The sequence below is a fragment of the Micromys minutus genome (genome assembly GCF_963924665.1).
Source record: "Micromys minutus genome assembly, chromosome: 3".
Classification (NCBI taxonomy): Eukaryota; Metazoa; Chordata; class Mammalia; order Rodentia; family Muridae; genus Micromys; species Micromys minutus.
The window spans coordinates 91874589-91900569 of NC_137972.1; the positions used below are offsets into that span (position 1 = coordinate 91874589).

The 25981-nt window shown below is 46.5% G+C and overlaps 1 protein-coding gene across 2 annotated transcripts in view; it reads left to right on the forward strand.

Annotated features, from left to right (window-relative positions):
• PRKCE (protein kinase C epsilon) overlaps window positions 1–25981 on the forward strand; it is a 465526-nt gene that overhangs the window by 300716 nt on the left and 138829 nt on the right. For both annotated transcript variants that reach the window (XM_080914609.1, XM_080914608.1), the window contains exons 7-10: window positions 3969–4111; window positions 6575–6671; window positions 8679–8878; window positions 11227–11400. In XM_080914609.1, the coding sequence (XP_080770735.1) occupies window positions 3969–4111; window positions 6575–6671; window positions 8679–8878; window positions 11227–11400 (614 nt within the window). The remainder of the gene's footprint in view (window positions 1–3968; window positions 4112–6574; window positions 6672–8678; window positions 8879–11226; window positions 11401–25981) is intronic.

A 25981-nucleotide genomic window follows, 5' to 3' on the forward strand; every position in this document is an offset into this window, starting at 1 on the left:
TAAACCTCTGACTTCATTCTTCCCCTTTACTAGGCTGACTACTCTGGGCTTCTTGCCCTTCTGGAGTCAGTCTGTTGGAACTGCCTCAAGTTTGTAATTCAAGTTTGGATAAGCTCAAATTCTGACAGCGTTGAGCTTTTATCTTAGTTACTTTTCTATTGCTATGATAAGACATTGTGACCGGGCAACTGATAAAAGAAAACCTTTAGTTAGACCGTCGGAGTGACAGCACAGTAAGAGGAAGGGCTGATAGATCACATTTTTATCTTCAAACAGGAAGCAGGGAGAATATGGGAGTGTCTTTTGAAACCACGAAGCCCACCCACAATGACACACCATTCATTTATCCTTCCTCAAGTAGGGACCAAGTATTCAAACACATGCCCATACGGCCCTTTTCATTCACACCACCGGAAATTCAATTCTTTAGGAATTTGAAATCGTAATTGTGTATTTTTTCTCATATGAACCTTTTATGTATTTTGGTAGAGTTTTATCTATGTGACTTAGGAGTGATAGTTTAAGTGGCAATGGTTTAGTTTTAAAATCCCTTTATTCATGGCAGGTATAAAAGGAATCGATTGATTTTTTTTTTTCTATTGACCCTATATTCTGAACCTTATTATAACCAAGTATTGGCTCTAGGGGGTTTTTCTCTGTGACCCTCCTCTTCCTGAACCCTCACTCCTCTTTCCTGTGCCTTCTTCCTCCTCTCCTCCCCTCCCCTCTTCTCTCTCCATTGATCTCTGTTCTTTAACATTTTCTACAGACAAGTTTGCATCTGCAGACAGGACCCTTCAGCTTCCTCTCTGTGTGGTACCCTTTGGTTCTTGTGTTTTTCCTGCTCTCTAGGTTCCCATCTCCAGAATAACACTGGCAAGGTTAGTAAGAATGAGTCTTGTTCCAAATGTTGAATCTGCATTCTACACCTACGGTAATACCACAAGATTATAGCATTTAACGCCCTATTAGGTTTAAATTACTGTTTGATTGATTTTGCGATTGTTTTGTTAAGGGTTATTGTCAATTTAAAAAAAAATTTTGGAGTATTTACATCTAACATGCAAGATCCTACCTTATAGCTTTCCCATGCCTTTCCTTGTTTGGGTGGCAGGGATTGAGATAAGTTAGGAAGCATTTCCTCTGCCTCTTTTTTCCTAAAAGAGACCTCAGAAAATTGGTTTTCCTTCCTTAAATGTTTGGGAACCTTGACCAGTGAATCTACTCGGACCCCGTACTTTTTTAGAAAGTGATTGTTGACTGGACATTACCAAGAGAAGAGCTTTTCTCGTTGGCTTTTTCTTTCTGTATGTGCTTTGCAGGTGTTTGATTCTGATATTATCATTTCAGATATATTAGGGATCTGTAGAGGCTTGGAGATGTCGCTCAGTGACAGATCACTTGTCTGTGATTCAGAAGGTCCAACAATTGTGTCTCCCCGACCCTCTCCCCCCCACTTCCTGGTGAATGGCTCATTGATCTTTTGAAACAAAACAGCCTTTTCCTCACTTGACTTTGCATTTACAATCCAGTTAATTTTGATGTAATTTTTATCTTATCCTGTATTTAATTTGTACATTTTCTAGTTTCTTAGATGCTTAGTAGCTTGGTGACGCTCCCAACTTCCACAGCCCCAACAGTCTGGAGCTTTGCCACAGTGTCAACACCAGCTTCAGACCTAGGCATGGCCCCACTCTGGCTCTTTTTCTTTCTTTAGATTGTATCTTTTTAATTAGATACTCTCTGTATTTGCATTTGAAATGTTATCCCCTTCTCCCACCCTGCTCCCATTCCCCCTCCCCCTCCACTTCACTAAGGTGCACCAGCTCCCAATCACCCCCTCCACTTCAGTGCCTTGTCTTTCCCTGGGAAAACATGCCCTCACTGGATCAAAGGCCTCTCCTCACACTGACGCCAGACAATGATATCCTGTGCTACATATGCTACTGGAGCCATAGTTCTCTTTGTGTGTGCTCAATGGTTAGTCTAACTCTAGTTCTAAAGCCTGCTGACCATGAAAGAGCTGGACCATTCCTGACTTCACTGGCCTAGCACCCAACATGATTACAGCCCCAGAGCTGGAGTACAGCAATGGATGTCTCCATGGCAACAGCTTCCCATGAACAGCTTAATCCCTCATACTGTAGCTTCAGGACCCAATTGCAATCACGAGCACCTCTTCTGATGGTCTGTTGCAGGCTAGGGTGTAAAGTCAGAACAGTTCCAAAACAATTTGATTTAAGAAATTTCATGGTCCAGTATGCGGTGTATAAAAAGCAGCATTTCTGTGTGCTTGAAGACTGTGTGTGTGTTTCTGTTGGGTGAAAGTCAGTTCTACCCAGGTGATTGATAGAGTAGCAGCATTTAACCTTGGCCTTGAGGATTTTCTGTCTTCAAGTCTCTTCCTGTCTGGTAGAGGATTATTGAGGTCTTTGGATCTTATAGTGAGACCATCTTTTTGTTGTTTTTTGTTTTTGTTTTTGTTTTTTTTTTAACCAGATACATTTTGTCGTTCTCCTGTTGGTGCATACACACCAGGGATTTCATCTGCTGTTTATCAGTATATACTGCTGTCTCTTTTAATACAGTGCCTTTCCTTGGTCTAAAACTATCCATATCCAGCTCATAAACTGTGGTACAAAGCAGCAGATTTGCTCTAAAAGCCCTCATGGAAGTGGCAGGAGATATGGTCAAGAGCTCCCATGGGCACTGGAAACCGTGAATAGTACTAAACTCTATATATTCTGTGTTCCTTCCTGTCTTACACCTGTGTTGGGGGTGCAGTTATAAATTAATCACAATAAGAGATTAGTAACTATCAATAGAACAGGACACTTGTAACGGTTGAGCTGTCATGTGACAGCATCACTTCCTCTGCAGTTTGGGGACGTCGTTAAGTAAAACAATCACTGTCATCACACCCAAGTGACAGTTTGGATTTTAAACATTGTCCAATGGCCCATGTGTCAGGGGCTTGGGCCACAGTTTGGTTTGGAAAGTAGTGGAAACCTTGAGGTGATGGGTCTTTTTAAACTGTGCCCCCAACCCCGCCATCCAAGATTGAACCTCGGGCTCTATGCATGAGTAGGCAGGCCAGTATTCTACCATTGAACTGTACCCTCAGAATCTCTTAAAGCTTAGGTTCTATAGTTTTATGGTTTGATGGTCCCAACACTCTTGCTATGTCAGAGTCTAGAGCCGTTGCTCCACCTCATCAAACTATTTTATATGTTTTGTATTTTTTCTTGCTAACCAGATATGATGTCCTAGGCTAAAGGACTGGCAGTGAATGTTCTATGGTGTGGTGACTCATAGGTCACATGTGCCTGTGGAGCATAAACTCCCCAGTGCTCCCAGTTCAGGCCTTGGGTGAAATGGGGTGATTGGAGTGGTCTGGACTTGATGTTTCTCCAGGTTTTGTTAGGATCTGATAAAACCCAGGATAAAGCTCAAACAAGATGTTTCTTCTCAGGACAGGCCTGTGCAGGACAAGCAGAAATACTCTAACCTATTCTAGGCCTGTTTGTTTTCCTCTGGCCCTGTTGGAAGCTGGCTGAGTGTCCTCTGTGATTACCACAGAGCTCCCTGTGCCGTGTGACCCACAGTACATATGTGTCATCCATCCATTTGGGCCTAGAATCAAGCACAGGTCAGTGAAGAGAATCTGGTTCTTACAGAGGCAGAATCCTCTGGCCCTAAAGGTGATGTAAATGTGCTATCTGCTTACCCTTCGTGTACGCAGAAAATGTGTCAGGAAGAAACAACCACAAACATCTTCTGGACATTCTCTGCGAGGTGGCTGAGGGGCCATTGTAGCTCTGTAACAGAATATGTGGTGGTTTTACCTATTTTTATTTTTCTTCACTTTCCAACCTCTTTCAAAGGAGCGCTTGCTGCTTCTGTAATCTGTAAAAAGGTCATGTTTTGGGCATGAGTATTAGGTGTCTGTCCCCCATGTTTCCTTGCAGTCTGCAAAATGAATGTTCACCGTCGATGTGAGACCAACGTGGCTCCCAACTGCGGGGTGGATGCCAGAGGAATTGCCAAAGTGCTGGCTGACCTTGGTGTTACTCCAGACAAAATTACCAACAGTGGTCAGAGGAGGAAAAAGGTAAGGACCACAGGGTAGTTTTCCTGGAGCTCTCTCCGGGCCTGCTTCTGGTGTTCTTACGTGAGGGTGTCGGGTTCCTGGGTTTAGGCATTTGAGTAATTGATATTACTCAAAATATCCTGTGTTTGTAGAAAGAACCCCAGATAACACGAAAGGCTCATTATACCTCAAAATTGGAGGAAGCAGATGGCAAAGCGAGTTTTAAGAGTCATGTGTGGGTTGCGGGTCTTAGCACTAGAGTGTTTCCTATGTGTTCGTGAAACCTTAAGTTCAATTTTCAGGAACACAACAGAATAAAAAGGTCACCAGAGAAAACAAGCCTTAAGTTGAGGACCTTGAGGTGCCTTCTAGAAGAAAACATAGCACTCTAGAGCACAGATTCTCAACCTTCCCAGTTGCTGCAGCCCCGTAGTACGGTTTCTCGTGTTGTGCTGACCCCCAGCCATAAACCTGTCCATTGCTACTTCATAACTGTAATGTGCTATGGCTATGCATTATAACATAAATGGACACGTTTCCCGATGCCCTTAGGGTCATTTGACTCCCACCAACTCCCTTGATCTCTGCTGCTCTAGATGCTGAATCAGACTAACCAACCTGCTGCCAGACCTGCCATGAAGTAGTTAGTGTCTGAGTCTGGGCCCCGGTGTTGAGGATAACTGGGTGCACAGATGAGCCGGCTGCTTCAGCTAGCCCTGAGTTGATCGTGAAATACTTAAGAATGCATGGTCTTTCTTTAGAGACCAACGCCCTATTTATCCATATGACATTCTAAGTGTGGTGAGGAAGAGCTGTGTTTTCTAATGTGTTCTTTCGGCAAATAAAGGCCTACAAGTGTCAACAGAGCTAAGGACATCTCTAGTGGGCTCTGCCTCAGTCATAGTACTTGCTCCAGAGCACTTTGGAAAAGAGGGGATGAGGAGTGCACTGCTGAGACGTCTGGGCTGCTGTGTGGTGGGGTGTTTGCCTCATCTGCCCGGTGCCAAACTTCTCCAAGTGCTCTTTTTAGGAGAGCAAGCGTCTCTCTACATGCCTCATGGCCGTTGCTCCCTGAGCTCCCTCCATCCTTGGCCTGAAGTTCCTTCCAAGGAGCATTCCTTCCCCACTCTTCTTGGTCTTGAACCTGTCCATGCCTTTGCCCTCCTGCCCCCAGAGAAGCTTGATTCCCACTGATGAGGAGGGTCAGATAGCTTTCTTCTTTTTAACTCTCTCTTCTGTCTTCCCAACAAACAAAGCTGCTATGTAAGCCCTGAAGAAACTACCCTCTCTCCCTGTCACTGTGAGGCCCTAAACATTGGGTGGCTTCTCTAGGTTCTGTGAATCCTGCTGGGGGAAAGAAGCCAATTTTGTTTGGTGCCCCAAGGCCGTGGAGTTACAAAACCACTTGACACTAGCCAGCAATATTAGGCCCCAAATAGGCTGAGCCAGGGCTCTGGTGCCTCCCACCAGTGAGGAGAGATCCTGCTCAGAAGAATGGCTTTTCTCTGCTGGAAGTGACACAGGCCATTTGTCACAAGAGGCTTAAAGGGGATGCCCTGCCCTCTTCTGTCCTGCTTTCTCACATACTGAGGTTCTGGTGACAGGGTGCTCTCCCCTGCCTGACATTTGCAGACCTACATTTGTGAACTCAGGATGGGAAAGGGCCATCTGGGAAATGTAGGGATGGGTAGAGAAAGGGCCAAGGAGCTCTGTCATCCAGCGATCCTCACTGAGTGACAGTCCCAGTAGAAAGCCTCAGCTGCATGACAAGCAGACAGGGAAAGGCGGATCCTTAGTCAGAAGCTAAATGGTCTTGGCAGGAGTCTCAGACGATTTTTTGGGAAGACGGAGAACAGAAGGAGCTGAAATTCTTGTGATCTCTAGATCCACACTGACACTTCAATTGGGCCTGCCAGCCCCGGTCCAGGAAACACATGTGACTGAGCATCTTCCAATGGGAGGCGCTAACGGGATTAAAGGACATCTGAAAGATCAATGACCATCTGTCCTGTGTATTGCTTTGTGCCAGCCACTAGAGGCAGGGAAAGTGCTGGAAAGTCTAAGAGCCCCACATGATAGGCACCTGCAGATGCTGTTATTGGTATAAAGGTGGATAAGATCATGAATAAATACAAAACGGAGTAGAACCAGTCCCGGTTGCGTTGATGTGGGAGAAGTTGCATTATGTAGATATTGTGGGTTTGGGGGTGAGGGATGATGAGTGTGGGGGGGGGGGTGTTACAGAAAGACCGGAGCAGAGCTTTGCTTTAGAGGCCATCTGTCTTTGGAGAGGTTGAATATTGAGGCAGTGGAGATCTTTCATGTTTTGTTTTGTTTTTCCACTAAGTTGGCACATGAACCCTTAAGCCCCTGCTCTCCGACTGACGGACATTGCTGTGCTTCTGGGCTTCCGTACAGTGTCTTGATGCTTTTGACGGCACAAGCCTCCCTTCTGATGACTCTCCCATCCTCTGTCCTCTTTAGCTCGTTGCTGGTGCTGAGTCCCCACAGCCGGCTTCTGGAAACTCCCCCTCTGAAGATGACCGATCCAAGTCAGCGCCCACGTCCCCTTGTGACCAGGGTGAGACTCTGAGACTTGCCTCTTACCTCTGCCCCATGTCTCCAGTTACTCGGTACAGCCAGCAGCCAGCAGCAGGTCCACACACACTTCTTCCTTGTTAATATGGCCGCTGTTCTTGTGTGCCACAAGGCTTTCTCAAGGGAGTGCTCGCCTCCGATTCTCTCTAGCTAGGATCAGGGGGCCCCCACATGTGGAGTTCCCCCCATTATTGCCTCACTCCTTACCCTGGTTTCAAGTGTCTGGACCTATACATATCCATACATTTACTTTACAGCCCCCCCCCCTTTAATCATGGCACCCCAAGATTTGATCAGGGTGACTTAAGGAAGATGCCTTCTTTCCTGTTCTTTGAATGAACAGATGGAAATAGAAAGGTAAAAGGTGAGAAACAGGGCAGCCTGACTTTCCTCTGCCTGCACTGGGGATGTCCCTGTCCTTCTGACTAAGTATGCTTAAGATGGTAAGTTTTGCGGGCATAGCGTGAATAGGTTTATGCAAACTGAGAAGCTAGGGCTAAAACAAGGACTTCTGTCTGAAGCCTCCCTTCTGGTGACAAATGGGTCCCAAACATCCCCGGAAAGAGATGCATGTGCTTACAAGGTGGAATGGCCTCCCTGAATGGTGGCACCCTTCTGTATGGTCTTTCCTGTGATGTTGCCACTAATATTTTACTCATACCAGGTAGCATGCTGAGAAATTGGAGGTCAGAGTTGAAAATGCTTGTCTTGAGGCCACTCCTTTGTAGGGTGACGTACCCCTGGTTTCCAGGCCTGGCTCTTGCCTGGTGTGCTATCTGCTGCGCCTCTTGGGGCTTTGTTCAGACAGACGTACCAGCCAGGCTTCCAGAACAAATGAATGTGGGACCCTCTTATATCACAAAACAGAGACAAGCGAGACACTGTCTTTCCTCTGTCGTAAGAACTCAGAAAGCCATTTTCCTCCAGCTTTGGGGTCTTCAGACATCTGGGTTCTACCCTACTTCCAAGATGCTCTTAACAACCGAGTCCTTCCCAACGGGACCAAAGTCGTACTTTGGAGTGAGTGAGCTATGCAAGTGTTGAGTCTGTCACCACAGGGCTGTCTGCAGGCTTGGCTGTTGTCCTTTCACCCCTTTATGAGTTCACTCCAGACCCCCTGCATGGGCCCTTGTGACTAAAGTTCTTCTGGACAGGAGGCAGAGATCTTCCAAGGTATCCCTGTGACTTATGAGAACCTTTTACAGCAAGGTCATGTCAGGACACCCAGACCATACAGATGAGTGCTCATGTCAGTGAATGGATGTCTAACCACAATAGACCTTCTTCAACTAGGAAAGGCCAAAGGGCCACTCAGAACTATCATCCAGGTAATTTGGGTCACATACTCCAGAAGGCCACAAGGCCATCTCGCAGTTGTAAAATTAGATTTCAGAATTCCTGGCCGAGCAGAGATAAGTTTGTGACTTGCCATTGTGGGAAGCTAGTCTTTTGTTAATGATAAGCCCGTGGCTCATTCTCTTAGGTGGCTTTGTGTGGGACAGGTACTCAGTAAAGCCAGTACCAAGGCTAAGTAAAGACATTTGGGAAAGCGAAGGCCTCCTGATGTTTTCAACTTCACAGCCCTGGGAGTGAGAGTGAACGGGTCTCTCAGCAGTGATGCCTGTGATGCTGGCTTCTGCGCGCTTTCATCTTCAAAGGGAAGTTGAAGGGAAGGGTACCTGTTGCCCCATCCGAAGAGACCCAGGGAAGAGATGTAGTCTAACCACTCCTAAATAGTGGACAAGGTTGCGAGGAGTTCTTCAGAGGCAGATCAGGAACTACGCCCTCGTCTTTCCAGGCCGATACCTTGTTGCACATTAGGTACCAGAAATGCTTTAGGCAGGGAAAGGAACCTACAAGGATGCCCTGGATCTGCTGCAGGGAAGAACTGAGGGATGATCTAGAGCTCGTGGGTTCTGAATACTGAGTCTTAATGTAAATGGCTAGTGAAGTGTGTTCTAATCTAGTTCCCTTTTCCCTTTGCTCCTAGAACTCAAAGAACTTGAAAACAACATCCGGAAGGCCCTGTCATTTGACAACCGAGGAGAGGAGCACCGGGCCTCGTCATCTACTGATGGCCAACTGGCAAGCCCTGGTGAGAACGGCGAAGTCCGGCAAGGCCAGGCCAAGCGCTTGGGCCTGGATGAGTTCAACTTCATCAAGGTGTTGGGCAAAGGCAGCTTTGGCAAGGTCTGTGGGCATATCTGAAGGATTCGGTTGTTCCCATTTATCAAAAGGGAGGGAGGAAGGAGGAGAGGGAGGGGAGGGAGGGAGCTAGCACACTGAGAGGTTTCATGTGTTTAGCATGTGCCTGTTTCTCCCTTTGGGCAGAGAGCTTTCTCAGTAGGCTTTAAGCATGAACTCTAAGCCCCTGTCCTTGGTGGACTCCAGTTTCAGAGCAAACCTTTCTGTGTAGGACTTGGGAAGCCGAATGTCCTCTAAGTGACCTTTGTGGTGCTTACTGAACCTTCAGCTCCTCCTCTCCCTGTGAGAGGGGAACTGGATAACCCTGTTGTGGATTCCGGGCCTCTGTGTCTGAGGACACCCCAGCTCCCCTCCCGCTGATCTCTGTCGCATCATATGCCTGGTGGGGGCTGTGCCCCTAAGAGACAAAATACAAAGATCTGATTCTTAGAAAGGCAAGGAGCCCGGGAAGCTGAGGAAGCATCTCAGACATCTGACTACCGCCTTGTCTGTCTGTCCTGATGTCTGCCTGGTGGGCAGCTCTTCTGTGAGGTGCCCTCAGTTGCCCTGGGCTCTGGGAAGCAGCCGGGAGCTGAAGGCCTACCCCACCACTCCAGGGCCATTCTGAAGGCTCTTCGAAGCCCTCAGCACTCTCCTGTCCTATCTGTCCTGAGATCACCTGGTAAGGAGGTTACCAGAATGTCCTCTGGTGGCAATTGCTGAAGCAATCACATTCTTTACAAACTAGCCGAATAAGAAACAGACCCCAGGCCTTTGGTTTAAATGAGACTCTGGCTTAGGCAGTGAGCAAAATTTTAGGGAAATGAGCATGCTCTGAGCTTCCATGCTTGTACATAATGTAGACAGGAGTTTCTGATGACTCCGGGCACTTAACTAGTTTTTTTTAGGCAAAATCAGGGCCATCACAATAAGGTTTGAGCCAGTTTTATAGGCTGTATTTTGTAGGTGACAGAATCTTCAGCCTCTCGTGTTCCTTGGGTTTTGTCCCTTCAATTTGACAGCAACCTTGGAATAGCATTCCTCAGAGTCCCTTGGAAGGAGAATGACCTGTGGCTATTTGGAGATAAATGAAAACACCAACTGATAGGCAAATGCCAAGACAACAGACTACCCATAAGCCACCAGGCCACCGGGGGAAGGAATTGTGTCTGCCTGCAGCACTGTGGCTAAAACTGTAATGACACAGGGTAGCATTAAGCACACAGAGACAAAGAGCCATGTTCAATGAGAGGCACGTGAGAGGCTTGACTTATAGGTGTACCGACTTAGGGGAAATAATATAGCCCCACACATTACTAGACAGAGGAGAGGCTGCGAGTTGGAAACAGAATCAAGGTAATATCACCCACTTGTTAAGGACGGAGAAGCAACAGATAATAAAATAAATAAATAAACAAACAAATGATTTATTAAAAATCAGGAAATGTGAAAAATGTTTAACCCTTTAGTTCTGAAATTTTCTCTTCTTTAAAAAAGATATATTTATTTATTTTACGTATGTGAGTTCACTGTAGCTGTCTTCAGACACACCAGAAGAGGGCATCAGATCCCATTACAGATGGTTGTGAGCCACCATGTGGGTGCTGGGAATTGAACTCAGGGCCTCTGGAAGAGCAGTCAGTGCTCTTAACCACTGAGCCATCTCTCCAGCTGAAACTTTCTATTTCAAGGAGATGATGCCAAAAAAAAAAAAAAAAAAAAAAAAAAACCTTTACATTGTGTCCAAAAGCACTCAGCACAACTTACAGAGAACTTAATTGGGTTTCACTTTAGTTTCTAATGCGAAGGACATAGCAGAATTAATTACAGTGATTTACTTTGAACTGAGTACCAGCAACCACGATAAAGATGTAGACCGGTAGGAAAATACACCTAACATATTGCTTCCTCTGAAAGTCCTGTATTTGCGTGTGTGGAATGGTGGGGCACACCTAATATTTCAGTACTTGGGTGAAACAGAAGTTTTGTGAGTTCAAGACCAGCCTGGGCTACATAGTGTGGACTGTCAAAAGAAAGGAAGAAAGAGTGAAAAAAGCAAGAAGAGAAGGATAAAAGAGGTGGGGGGGGGAGCATGCTACATTTGATCTTTGATAATTATGGTTCCACTAATGGAGATGAATAATTACTTAACCCCGGTGTAGGAAACTTCTCTTACCTGAATGCTGTGCCAGAGATCTTTCTAAAACGTTAGGCAGTTCTTAAACGTTTAAAATGTTAATTTCCTAAACACCGTCATTAAAAATGACAGGAAAAGAGCAGTTAGCATTAAGGTGTCTGACATCACTTGATTCCGTGTGTGCGCAGACTGACCGGACGGTTAAAACTGGTTGCAGGTTATGCTGGCGGAGCTCAAGGGCAAAGACGAAGTCTATGCTGTGAAGGTCTTAAAGAAGGACGTCATCCTGCAGGACGATGACGTAGATTGTACGATGACAGAGAAGAGGATTCTGGCTCTGGCCCGGAAACACCCATATCTAACCCAACTCTATTGCTGCTTCCAGACCAAGGTATGCTCAGGAAGGGGCGGGATCGCGGCATCCGACGCACGGACCGCAGCATCCGACGCACGGATCGCAGCTGTTAGGCACCAGTTTTGACCATCCGCATGCCTCTCTGCAAAACTTGGCATAGCGGAGTGGATTTTACCCTTGCAGAGATAGGTGTTGGCTTGAGCACAGTCTTCTTTCGGGGTCATGGGACTTTTCCATGTGTGCACTTGTGCAGGGATGAAAGATCGATAGTGCACTTTCAGACTGTAGCAACACAAAGGCAAATGGCCAACCCCAGTGTTGACTCATTGGAAAAACCAACAGACACGGTGTATTCCCTGCGCCAGCTCCTCTCTATCAGCAGTAAGATCGCTTCTAGGCTGCTTGCAGCACAAAAGGGGGGAAAAAGCAAAAGCAAAAGCTACCCTAATCCTTCTCACTTGAGTGATGTCATTGGAGATTCTGAATCTAAACAAATGCCTGGAGTTCCACAGTGAAATCCAACCATTATAAAAGTTACTGCACATGCGTCCGGCTGCCAGCAGGTGGCAGTAAAGGATGAATGTTTGTCTGTAAGGACATTGTAGAGTTCATCTGGTTTGCTTAGGGGAAAAAACACATGTTCTTTATAAAATTCTCATTTTATTTTTTTTTGGGGGGGGGACTTGTGTGGGAGAAAGTGTGGGGTGCATTATGAATTTGTAGTGCTTGGGTTCTTGAGAAGGCAATCCAGACTCCTACCGATTCTTGCCCGGATCCTAGACGGGGAAGGATTGCATGAGTGTGCGCGTGCGTGCCTGTGTGTGTGTGTGTGTGTGTGTGTGTGTGTGTGTGTGTGTGTGTGTGTGCTTTTGTGTGCTTTTGTGTGCATGTGTGTGAGCGTGTGCCTGTGTGTGCTTCAAATGCTAGGTGCTGGTGAACAAGACCCTTTACAGCCTTTCTGCTCCCCCCCACTCCCTTACCCCCCCCCCCCAGGCTGTTTCTGCTTCCTCTGGGGAGCTTTAAAAAGGAAAGGCTCTGTGGCCCCAACTTCTCTCTAGTAGTCTCAGGACAGTGTTTACTGAAGTCTGGGAAGAGCCCCGCAGCACACAGAGAAAGATGACCTTAGTTTAATCCACCATTGCCCAACTTACTAGGTCCCGTCAACCCTCGCCTGACACCTAGTCCACATTAAGCAACGTTGATCTAGGAAAGGTTTCCTATCCTTCTGACCTCTTCAGAGACGGGAACCACCTGAGCATGCTCAGCCGTTCTACGGCCTATTGCTTCAGGGACACCAGGGTTCCCTGAATCTGTTCCTTAAGAATCTGTTTCTTTTCTGAGTGAGCCTCGGACTGGCTGCTAAGTCTCATTTCTCTTTTAAGTTTGTGTTGTATAATGCCACACAGATTAGTGTGGGTTCGTGTGTGTACAGAGTCCAGCATGGCAAATCCAGAGATGGACTCGGCTTCCTATTCTCCCACTACAGCTTGGCTGCTGTGGTTTGAGCTTTGAGATGGGACTGAGTTCTGAAGTTCAGTTCATACTAGCCTGAAACTCGAGACAATCCTGTCTCCGCCTCTTAAGTCCTGCATCATAGGTGTGAGCCACCATATCTTTTAGGACTTAATTTAAGCTTAAAGAGAAACGTATCAGGTCCTATGTGTCTTTGGCTCTTTTCACATGGGCTTAAAATCCAGTAGTTTTGAGTTTTGTCTTAAAAACAATAACAACAACAAACAAGTTTTTGTTGTACCACTGAGAAAAATTTGTTTCAGAGAACCAATAGTCATGTGTGCACGTGTGTGTTTGTGTGTGTGTGTGTGTGTGTGTGTGTACGTGTGTGCGTGTGTATTGTGGGTATTAGGAATTGGATTTAGAGTCCCAGACCTGCTAGGCAGCAGTTTTGTCTCTGGCCTATGAATTCGAGGTTTTGTTGTCCACGGGCAGTACACATTAGAAGTCAAACCTGGCACCAGTGGCTTCTGGGATTTGCTACCCCTGTGAAGCCATGATCTGGTGTGGCTGTCTGCTGTGGCCAAGCCAGCTAGAACCCCGATTGTCTCTCAAGACCATCTCTGTCTCCTGACTGATGTGGCTGTGTAGAGAGGGAGCTACATTAAGTTTTCTTTGAACTTGTGGTCAGAAGGCCTGGGAACCTGAAAAAGTCGGTCTGGTCATGAAGGCGGTGTGGGGTGTGGGGTTCCTACATAGAGTGGATCCTGGGGAGCCACAGTTGAAGGTCTGCTCGATGACAAAGGAGAAAGGACAGCGCCATCATTTTTTTACAGAAATCATGCACTGAAGAATTCGAAGTCAAGGTCTCCCATTGGCACACAAAGGGGCACTGAAGAATGCCTTGGAATGACCTGGTGTGGTTTTGAGGGTCTGGGTGGAGGAGAGAGGAGAAACTTTCTCTGCAGTTCAGAGACCAACCGATCCTTCCCTTAGACCGGAGTCAGGTACCCAGAGTCACAGGAGCAAATTTGGCACCTGCTTTATAGAGCATGTATATACTTGATTTTTCTCAATACACTATAATTTAATCTTACTACAGGGCACTGAGTTACTAATAAAAGGAACCTTTGAGAAATCATCTTAAAGACCCCCAAATTTAATTTTTAAAAACGGATTTGTCCTTTACTGGCCCATAGTCAGGGCTTTATAGGCTGTCTTTTATCCTCCTGACTGAAGTGTGGGGTTATCAGCAGAACACAGATTTGCATGAGGAAGGATGGCTACTGTGTGTCAGGGTACAGAACTGGGGGCTCATACCAACTTCTGCAGTGAATTAGCACTAAGTAATCTGTGGTGTTCCAGTGACATGCAAACCAGGAGGACCCGGGAGCTGCTGTTCCTCGGGGTCTAGCGAATCAGTGGTGCTTTCGAAGGGGGAGATTTGGGCAGGATTGGAAACAGAAGGGCAGCCACAACCCATTGTCAATTTCCCAAGCTTGCTTGGATGCTGTTTTTCCTGAAAAAGTACCATTTCCCTTCCACCCATACCGTTGTGGTTTGGACTAAGATTATCACATATGATTCAAAACCACAAAGATCTGTTTCAATCTTAAGATATTGGTCTCATCTTTGATTAGAATGGGCAGAGCAACATTGATGTTAAGTCAGGTTTGGGCTGAGCCTCAGTGTGGTGTTTTAAATGAGAAGGACCCCCCCCCCCCCGCACCCCAGGCAAGGAGGCCTAGGGGGTGTGGCTTTGCTGGGGGAAGGGCTGTGTCACTGGGAGTGGGCTTTGGACTTTAGATGCCTCCCACTATTCCCAATGTGCTCTCTCTGCTTCCAAATGATGCTCAAGGTCTGAGCCCTCAGCTTGCTGCTTCTGCCACTTCGTCCATACGCCATCATGGACTCAACCCCTCTGAAACCATAAGCACCAAGAAACTCTTTGCTCTTAGGTTGCCTTGGTCATGATGTCTTGTTACAGCAATAGAAAGGTCACTAATAGACTCAGGTTTTGGTATATAGGGAGACATTGCTCTTCTGGAGGCTGCCCGGACAGCACCCTGGCAGATTATGCAACGCTTTAAGCTGGGTGCCCTGTACAGACAGCTGGCCGAGCTGGCAGAGTGAGGCCCTGTGTCTTTTCTGGCATCCAGCAATGTCGACTGTGCAGAGCCATTCACCTTAACCATAATGGCTCAGTAGAGTCTGGAGGTGGCAGCGGCCTGTTGAGGGACCAAGCTAAATTCAAATAGTGACTTGAGATTTCTCTCTACTAAGCTGTTCTGTCAGAAGACTATACTGTAGTCTTCTTCCACAGACTCCGGAAGAGAGGAAGCAAAAGGATTCCAGCACCCAGCACTAGTGAGCACAGTCAGAAAGGCCAGTGAATAAAATCACAAATATGTACCCATCAGATTCAGGCTTGGTGCTGGGCTTCAGATCCTGCTGCATTTTTGAGTTTCTAGAGAACCCGAGTCAGGCCAGGGAAGTCATAGAAGTGGCCTTTGAAATAGGGTAAGTGTTGGGAAGAAGGTGGGCACCAAGAGATGGCTCCAAAGTCCCTTCTAGACTTCATTTTGACATTTTTACCCACACTAGACTTCACAGCTCCGTTCTGCTGCTTTGTGGACAAATGACACAGAAAAAGAGGTGACGTTGGGGCGGGGGCTGCATACCAAGAAAATAAGGAAAACAAATTCTTGCAAAGTCACAGGCTGAGGGAAAGGGACATGACAGTGCTGGGGACCCTCTTTAGGGGGCTGAGGTGTCCTGCTAGGCACTAAAGGACATGGCCCTCCTGCTCCAGGTTAGAGGCTGGTGCAGAAGCTACTTTTCCAAAAGTTGCCTGTTCCGTTGGCTGCTAGAGCTCAGAGAGCTCCCAAGAGGTAGATTTATTTTGATTTTGTGGTTAACAGAAAATTGAAATTCCCAGGCCCTTTTAGATTTTTGCCTGTCTGTGTTTTATCATCCCCATTACAGAACCATCCTTTCCAACTTGATCCCACAATGGCCAGTTTCACCCATGGTGTTGCCTCTTTAAAACTTGCAGCGCTGCACGCTGTGTACCCGTCCCCCACCCTCTGGCATTTCCTGCCAGGCCTGGGAAGCCAAATCCTAGAGGACTTTGCTGTGAAGGAAATGGGGGAACGGGGCTGAGCTCCTACAGGATCTCCGCTGGCCTCCCTCCCTCCAGCCCTGGGGAACAGTGGCATGGAAAATCCTTAAAAAGCAACCGAAGATGTTTTTCAAATGTGATTTAGTCATCTCTGTGGGCACGGGGAGAGCTGCCCAGAGCAAGTGTTGGCAACATAGGAGATAGTTTGTAGTTTCAAAGAATTCTAATTTTTTTTTTTTTAACTTTTAACAGAACAGCAAACCCTAAGAGAAAAAAGGGGGTGGTGGGAGTGCAGGTTGAACGGCAGAGAGAACAATCTAATAAATAAATAAATAATCTGGCAATGTAAGAGAACGGAGAAAGCAACTTGAAGGGTTGGCCATAGTCCTGCTAGACCAGGTAGGTAATGTTGGAGGTGGCGGGGCCTGGGAGGAGTTGGAGGGCTTCTGGCCCCTCTGCTGGCTGTTTCCGGAAAACAAAAGCCTGAGATGTTTAATACTCATAGCTGGCTTGGATTGCCAGCCCTCAGGGACTCTGTTCCACATGCTTGCCAGTAGGGGATTCGAAGTGGTAATGCTGGGATTGGTAATGTTCTCTGGTGTTAGGTGAAATGAGTCTACACGCAGATACTTTGGGCTTTGTGTGGTGCCGTGTCTTATCCAGCGATTAAGACGCTGAGAAGCATGCCTTCTTGGTGCCAAAGAGCATCTTAGGTGAGGCTGCTGAGCTAGCCAGTTTACCTTCAGGGGCCCTGTGGCCTGCAAGCGACCTAGGGCTTACGGAGACTCTGCTAGGAGGGTCAGTGTTTAAAGTCATTGAGTGGTAGCTCTGCTGCCTGAGGACTGCGGGACATGTTTATGGAGGGGTGGGAAGAGAATGCAAGTAGAGGGGTCACATAGTTCCATACCAACCAGGCTGAGTGAAGAGAATGGTCACTCAGGTCTTGAAGCAAGGACCCATTCCAGAAAGAAATGCAAGATAATAGAGTTCACTTTGCTCAGGTGTCCCCACCTCAGGGCAGAGTGCTGCCTCTTAGTCTAGAGGCTGCCACATACGGGAGCTTCTTTTCATGTAAGGAAACCATGTGCCTGAACACAGGCTCAACTATCCTCTTCACATGTTATATGTAGTAAGGTAAGCTTGATTATTTTCTTGATTATTTCCACATTTTATTATGGTAACATTAACATAAAATTTATCACCTTTCAACACTTGGAGGCTGAGGCAGGAGGATAGAAAGTTTGAGGCAATGCTCTGCTGTATGAGAGGATTGACTCAAAGAAAGACCTAACAAACAAAATGCCCAAACCAACCAAGCAGCAAATGCTCTAAGCTTGGGGACAGGTGATAGGGCACATCTATACACTCGTAAGTGAGCGTGCACACCTGTATCTGAGCGTGTGAAGCCCAAGGTGAACTTGGAGCATGCTGCATTAAGTTCCATTTTTGAAACAAGTCACTGAACCCGGAGTTCGTCGTTTTGGCTTGGCTAGTTGTTCCCCCTGGCTTTGCACGTCTTCCCGAATCCAGAATGGGCTAGGGAGGGGCCTCACGTTCTTCTATTTAGTGTGTTGACCTCCTACTATGTGCCAGATCACGAGGCATCACATTCTCTGTCACAGGATGTAGTGGTGACCAGTCTTCTGACCTTGTGGGAGACGCTCGTGCCACTGTGGAAAGTGCTGGTGTCATTCTAGTTCCCAAACACGGGGCTTCGTCTTTCTAGGATCTTACTGTGTAGTCCTGGCTAGCCTAGAACTCACCACGCTGACCAGACTGGATTCAGGATCATGAAGAGCCATTTATCTCAGCCTCCTGAGTGCCAGGGTAAAAGGTGTGCCCCACCATACTAAAACCAAGAATATTTATTCTTTGAAAAATTCTAAAAAGACAAAATAAGAAGAATTCAAATGACTATTATGAGAATTACTATGCATGTTTCCCGAGCTTTAACAATAACACGTACGTGATATGTATATTCCTATAGTGGCATCTGTCATGTAGAATTCCTGCTCTCCTGCTCTTAGTGATCTTCGCCTGATGGTTTTAGGCTTCTAGACTACATGAGGGCCCTGGTACAGAAATCTTGCATTGGAGGTGGAAGGTGGCCCCAAATGCTTGGTTTTGAATCTGAAAGATTCGACTTTCTCTACAGTCCTTGTTCATCTCTGCCTGAGGGCTGGCCGTGGCTTCTCGGAGACACAAACACCAGGTCTGTAATTCTCACACTCTACCATACAGACCTGACTGTAACTTATAAATAACCCATTGATGCTGACATAACACAGACCAAGTGCTAAATGCCTTTAATGTGTGTGTGCATGCACACATGTATGTGTGTGTTCGTGCATGTGTGTGTGAATGCATGTGTGTGTATGCATGCGTGTGTGAGTATGAGTGTGTGTGTGAGTGCATGTATGTGTGAGTGCATGTGTGTGTGTGTGTGTGTGTGTGTGTGTGTGTACGCCCGCTCGTGTGTGCGCACATGCATGCAGTGGGTATATTTGGCACAGTTTCCAACATGAAGGAACATATTTATTCTGCTAAGCTATTTGTTTATTCTTTTTTAATTATTAATTTAATTTTTATGTGAGTACACTGTAGCTGTCTTCAGACACACCAGAAGAGGGCATCGTATCTCATTACAGATGGTTGTGAGCCACCATGTGGTTGCTGCGAATTGAACTCAGAACCTTTGGAAGAGCAGACAGAGCTCTTAATCGCTGAGCCATCTCTCCAGACCCTATTTGTTTATTCTAATGCTGCCAAATTTTGTATTTGTACATAGGGTGCCTTGGCTGAGGTAGTGTGTTTGTGTGAGTGTGCGTGCACGTGTGCACACTCATGCAGACTCACGTGTGGTACAGCAGAACGGCCTTCATAGGCCGCCTTACCCGTCTGACAGCACAGCCTCATTTGTTCCTGCTAACATTCCTAAAGACAGAGCTGGGGTTCAGACCACAGCACCCACTTTTGCCTCTGGGGTAGAAGAGGGCCACTGTTGGGAGGGATAAGGAAGGAATGAGATCTGCCCGGGTACTGCTGAGGGAGTGAGAGTTTTAAAGAGCAAGGGGTTTCATAGAATACATCCTGAACAGCAGAATGTACTGGAACAGCGGGTTCATACAGGGATGCTGTGAGAGACAACTTCATTTGAGAGGTTCTGGCCAAGTGCTAGAACTATTAACAAAGCCAGACAAGAGTCCAGACTCACTCTGGAAGAGACCCTCTTAAAGATGCTCTAGAGAACAATGACTTAGGAACGACAGCCCATGCCACGCTGTATGGCATGAATTGAAGAGAAGAAAGACAAGCGGGGACATCTGAGGAGGACACTTGAATGGCCCAGAAGTCCAGAGGCCAAGAGAGATTCTGAAGGGGACACTGGCATCAGCCATTCCTTTTATCTGGAATCGAGTCCATCCCTCTGTATCTAGAAGGGCAGCCAGCCTGTGAAGGAGGCAGAGGCTTCTCCTGACTGGTGTGGAACTATCAACCAGGGAGTTCTGGACTCAGGAGAGGGAGACGTAGGTTGCTGCCGCCATCGTAAGTGACAGGCACACTTCCATATCAAATGCTCCTTTCCTAATCCGAATGAAAAGTTTCATGTAGAAATCTAAAACTAGAGGCCAAAGTTACCTAACCTTCTGACCAAACAAAGCCAGTTTCCTCATGGCTGACGTCAGCCCTCTTGATCTCTCCCTAGCACCTTCGTCTATTGGGTTTCAGGATTTACCCCCTTTTTTTAGAGTTTCTATTTTTAGATTGGTGTTGAATTTTGATAGTGGTGTGATGTTTTCCACAGAGAGAGTCACATGGGCCATTCCAGGGAGAAGTTTCTGCCTTTTCTATTGAAATTTCTCTCCCAAATCCATGGCCTTTTCTCATAGAACCTGGACTTTTTGTTCCTGTGGGGCTCTGATACTCTGGATAACCCCACCACTGTAGCTTTGAAGGCCTTGCCAGCTGGTGGGTACAGCCCACTAGGCCATCTGAGAGCACAATATCCTATTGACCATGGTCAATCAGAGGAAGAACACAAATCTGACAGTGTCTGTGGGTGTGAGCTTCACCAGGAACCCACAAGCAGACCATTCTCATCTTAATCTGCTGCAAAGGCAGAGCAGATGGGGACACTGCTTACTGCTTCTTTCCCAAAGCTCAACTCAGTAAAGCTTCCCACCCCAGCCCAGGCCTGCCTACAAGATCTTTGGGGGGGGGGTAGGGTTCAGTAGCCCTGACTATCCTGGAACTCATTCTGTAGATCAGGCTGCCCTTGAACTCAGAGAGATCTGTCTGCCTCTGTCTTATACCCAGGGAAGGTTACATTTTGGGACCATTTCATCAATACAGAAGTAGATAATATTGTTATTTAGATCTGAAAATTTCCCCAGAAACCCCTATATTAAATAATTAGTCTTCCGTGAAGTAAATTCAGAGGGGGGAAGAAGACTGGATCTTGAGGGCTCCAGACTCAATTTGAAAGTCCAGAATTGGAACTTCATAGAAGGGAGAGAGTCCTCGTAAGGCATATCTTACCCCAGCCCTTTACCCATCCTCCATATGCCTTCGTCCACTCACCAGCAGCTCTTAGCATGGTGTTGCAAACCACAGGCCCAAAGCCATGGAGCTAGGTAAACATGGGCTGAAACCATGAACCCAAACAAATCTTGTCCCGTTTAGTCGGTGTTCTTGGGCATTCTGTCGTAGGTGGTTACTGGCTCTAGTTAAGAACACTTGGGCAGAGAGGTGCCTTCTAGGTGGGCTGGTGTTCCTCTTCCACTTCAGGACCAGTCTTGGCTCAGCGGTGACAGAGCATTAACCTACACCTCATGGAGTCCTCCGCAATGCCAGGGTCAACTTCAGGCAATTTAAATCCTGCTTTAGATACCAGTCTTCACACCACCCCAAGACATATGAGTATCATCCTGGGAGGCCACCCAGCAGAAAGTGACTGAGTCGAAATCCAAACCCAGTTAGTTGGCCTCCAGAAGCTTCATTTTGTCTGACTGCTCAGAGGAAGCTAGCGTCTGAGGATCGACAAAGAGAAGCTAGAATCCCTAGAGGACAATATGTAACCGAAATGTCAGCTAGCTTGTTTATAGTGAGGTAGCCAGACTCTGTAGGCATGTAGCCCAGAGATCTCTGGGATGGCTGTTTAGGGCTGGTATCTGGGACACAAGAGCATCCGCAGGCCCCTCTTCCTGGAATAAGGATGGATGTCATTGGCAGTAGGAAGTTGCGTTCCCCACCCACACTGGAACATTTCGTTTTCACCACGATGTTCTAAGGAGAACACCAGGATGGATCCCAGGCAAGAAAAATTTTCTCCATTAGCCCCCTTAGTTTGGGTGAATATAAAAATAAATGTCTCTGCTGGCTCGTCACTACACCAGCAGAGTATAAGCCACTTTATCAGGACCATCTGTGTGCAGGTTGCTAGGGAGCTAAGCTTCTTACCTGGATCTGCCTGCGAGCGCTGGACCTGTTCACTTCCCTTCGGGCCTGGATTTGACCTTCATAGGCTCTTCACCCCTCTTCTCTGGAAGGGCTGAGTAAGGCATGGGGTAGCAAGAGTCTGAGGATTAAACAAGTCCGAGAAGTCAGTCTCTGATCTTCCTGAGCTGCTACCACTTGAACAGCCCAAGCTAATTCTGTTTTGTTTTGGGGGCAACAGCTTGAAAAAAGAATCCAACGTCTTTTTTTCTGGCTGTAACTTGTGGACATTTTCCAGGTTAACCAGTGTTATTACTAAAAACACATTATCACCACCAAACCCAGTGCTAGGGCATTGCTGAAACACCTCTGTAGGCATGGCTTTCCAGTTTTATCATTTGGAGGAAGTTTCTTAGTGATCGTGGAAGCCACATGAGTCTGCGGGGAGGTAACCTGGATAACATAAAAAAGCCTGTGCTCTAGGGACCAGGTAAGCGCAAGATGCTGGAAGCTGGTAATCACAATAGACAGAAACAGAGTTGGCGCCCCAAGTTGTTCTTGCCTGGGGGAGAGGGTGTTCGTGTTCATTTTCTTTCTTTTTTCTCTGTTGTTTTGTTTGGAGAAAGTTTTAGTTATTGATTGTTTTTTAATAGACACTTGTTAAGTAGCTTAGGCTAGCCACAGACTTGCTATTTAGTCCTAAGTGGACCTGAAATCATGATCCACCTGCCTTAGCTGTCCAACTTTGGGGATTAAACATTACACTTGGCAAAAAAGCCAAAAAAAATAAAAAAATAAAAAAAACAAAAACAAAAAAAAATCTTGAAAATAAAATCTGACCTTAAAACAAACAAACTGATAGTGCTGGAGATAGGGCTCGGCAGTTAAGAGCACTGACTGTTCTTCCAGAGGTCCTGAGTTCAAATCCCAGCAACCACATGGTGGCTCACAACCATCTGTAATGAGATCTGATGCCCTCTTCTGATGTGTCTAAAGACAGCTACAGTGTACTTATATATAATAAATAAATAAATAAATAAATAAATAAATAAATAAATAAATAAATAAATAATACTTTAAAAAATTTATAAATTGAGGTTTGAATTGTTCATCTTTCCAAAGAAATTCAACTCCCATTATTAAAAAAAAAAATATGTATGCGGTGTAGAGGTTTTCAGTGGAGTGTCTGAGACCTGAAGTGTTAGACACCTGTATCATGAGCCAGCCGCTAGGGAGGAAGTGTTCTGCTTTAATATATATATCAGCTGATTTTTTTCCAGTACCCGATGCATCTTTGGTTCAGTATCACTGGACTATTTTTCCAAGATTAATGTGGCTTCCAAGATCACTAACTGGGGATAGAAAAGGGTGTAATTTTTGTCTAAGGAGCCTCTGACCTACCTGGGAAAGAAAAATTAATCGGGATGTTTCAGTGTGAAAATGACCACACAGAAGTCATCCTAGAGGATCCACGTAAGAGATGAGCAAGCCACAGAAGTATGTGCACTTCTACAGGTCCGAGAAAACCCATTTCTCAGGGGAGGGGCATGCTTCCTTCAGCTGGAGGACTTTTATCACTGGACGGAGAACCTTGGACTCTGATAGGTTATTTCTTCACTGGTGAAATGAGCCAATTTAAGCCTAATTAGAATATATTAAAGGTGGCTTTATTGGGAAACTGCTCTCGGACCGGCCAGTTCACTGGCTCCGAGGAAGGAGGCCAGGGGAGTTGCTACGGGAAGAGAGAAAGAGAACGGGTGCAGAGATAAGAGAGTGGGGACAGGGGCCTCTAGATTATATAGGGAAGGGCCTCTAGGGGAAGGACATCTCAGCCCCTGGGTTAGAAAGTTCAGGGTTGGGGGAAGAGTATGCCAAGTAGGGACAGAGGGATGCTGGGAGAACCTGGAGGGCAGGTCTGCTCTGAAGTATAAAGTATGTACCTGAGTTCTTTGTCCGAGGGTCTGAAACCGAGCAGTCCCCATCACCATCCCTCAAGGGCTTCGTGGTGAGAGCTCATGGCATTGGTATAGAGTAGGTGTCTGTGTATCATAGTGTGAAAAGAATAGAACAGAGCACAGATCTGGCTGTCTACTGGTAGGTCAGACCCTACCAGCAGATGCTTGATCAGAACTCATCTACACAGATTTAAAATCATGTTAGTCTGAAGGGGGAAGACTGAGGCAGTGCCCTGGGAAACAGAGAGCGCCTGCGCCCAGCACTGGGTAAGCACCCAGACAGACACCCTGGGGAAGCCATAGACAAAAGCAGAGTTGGCCTTCCAAATGTGCAAGAGGACAAGTAGATGCCGCCACTTAAAAAACTGATAGGTGTACATCGTCCAGCTCCCGTGGGAAAGTGTTAATCCTGGAGGGTCGGGGACACTAAGGGTGGTATAAAAGCCAGATGAGGGTGTGCAAGCATCATGGAGTCAGACACCCATTGCCTCCCATGGCGTTTGTACAGAGAAAGCATAAGGCTGAAGAGGAAGTGTTCAAAGATGTTCAATCTTCGTGGACAAAGGAGGCCTGTGCAGAGCTGGGCATGAGGGTGTGGACCTGTTATCCTAGCACTTAGAAACAGAGGCAGGAGGATGACACTTCCATGGCCTGCTTAGGCTACGTAGATCCCAGCTCAAACAAAAACAACTATCCAAAAATATTAGTAATATGGTGTTATTATTAACCCGCTTGGCAGGTTGACTATAGCTCTTTTATTCATGTTTAAAGATACACAAAAGACGCATTGATGTTAAGATAATATTTAGGTTGAAAAAGTGGGGAATTGGTCACAGCCCTTTAAATGTGGTGGACAGTTTTTGTTTCTAAGGAGGTATAATGCATTGTCTTCAGAGTTGAGACTTTTAGGAAAATCATGGTTGTTTTATAACTCTACTGAAGAGAGAGAGAGAGAGAGAAAGAGAGACAGAGAGACAGAAACAGACACAGAGAGAGAGACAGGGAGAGAGAGACAGAGACATAGAGACAGAGACACACAGAAACAGAGACAGGGAGAGAGATTGCAAGGAAGTGTTTCTATAAAGACTTCTTTCCTCGCGTTGCTGAAGCCATGTGTTGTAACCAGGAAGATATAGTCAAGCATACCACCTACAGATTGTATCATGAGGACCATAGGCATCGTTGCATTTCCATCTATAAATGAAATCATAAATTATTAAGTAGATTTTAAAGCTCCAATTGTCTGGCATCTCTTTCAAGTTCTGGCCTATGTTGGACATGCCCCGAGTCACCCCTTCATCTCCATTCCAGCTTCTAGTTGACAATATCTCCTTTCCCTGGTGTCTCCCAAGTAGCTGGTATAAATGTGTGTGTGTGTGTGTGTGTGTGTGTGTGAGAGAGAGAGAGAGAGAGAGAGAGAGAGAGAGAGAGAGAGAGGGAAGGAGGGAGAGAGGGAAAGAGGGAGGGAGAGAGAGAGAGAGGGAGGGAGACAGACAGATGGACAGATGGACAGAGGGAGAGAGAGATGGAGGTAGAGAGGGAGGGAGGGAGAGAGAGAGAGAGAGAGAGAGAGAGAGAGAGAGAGAGAGAGAGAGAGAAGGAGGGAGTCTCTTCGAGGAGCTGATTTTTTTAGTATCTACCATGTGTCTGTCTTTTTCCAAAGCTCATGGTAGCGACTGAAAATCCTTGCAGTGGGACTCCGGTGTCCTAAGGTATGACAGACCAGCACACCTTCTCGTACATCACACAGCTAACTCACCAGAGCTCTTATTGGAGCTGAGGTGGCCTCGTCTCCCTTTCCCAGATGTCCCCAGTGCACTGTGTCAGATGCCATCCTCTTGGCTTTAGGGCTTGATGTCATCTCTTCTTACCAGTCAGCTCTGTCACCCCTCCTTTTGTGGGTAACGACACTGAGGCAGGGGTGGGTCTTTCAACATGACTCTGTAGCCAAGGGAACCACTAAAATGCCCTGGAGACGTCCAATGAATGTGTTCACCGGCCTTGTCCCTTCCTCCTCCTGCATGCCTCCTTCATCCCCCAGTGCCAGGATGCCAAGGTAAAGGTGACTTGGTCCCAAAACAGGAGGCAGGAGCAGAGCTGAAACTGCCCCGGAGCAAACCTGTCCCTGTGCACTCATTGCAAAAACATGGAAAGAGTGGCTGAAGCTTTGTGTGAAAAAGCTTTTTTTTTCTTTTTTCTTTTTTTCTTTTCACCATAACTGGCTAACTCCTGAGCCTTAAAGTAAACAGCTACATCATTCTGTACAGAGCCAGGAAAAGGAAACTTCGAGAAAGTACCAAACTCCTGCAGCATTAAAAATAAAGTGGAGGAAATGATGATTGGGGGACTTTTGGGGTCCTTATGACAGAAAACTTTGCAACTAATGACCCCCTTCCGGAGCCATATGTCCGAGTAAATGTTTCCCGTGCTGCGGCTATCCTAAATATCCTCCCTGTGACACAAAGAGGGAAAGACACCCCCAAAGCAAGACTAGAAGACCGTGTAACCCTATTAAGCTACTTCTACTTAGGGAGCTGTAACAATGATTTCATGCTCCAAACTGTTGAGGTGAGCTATTGTCAAATGCCTCCACCTCCTGAGAGCCTTGCTTCGTGGAGGGACAGTGATCTTGCCTGTGGCTTCCTCGTCCAAG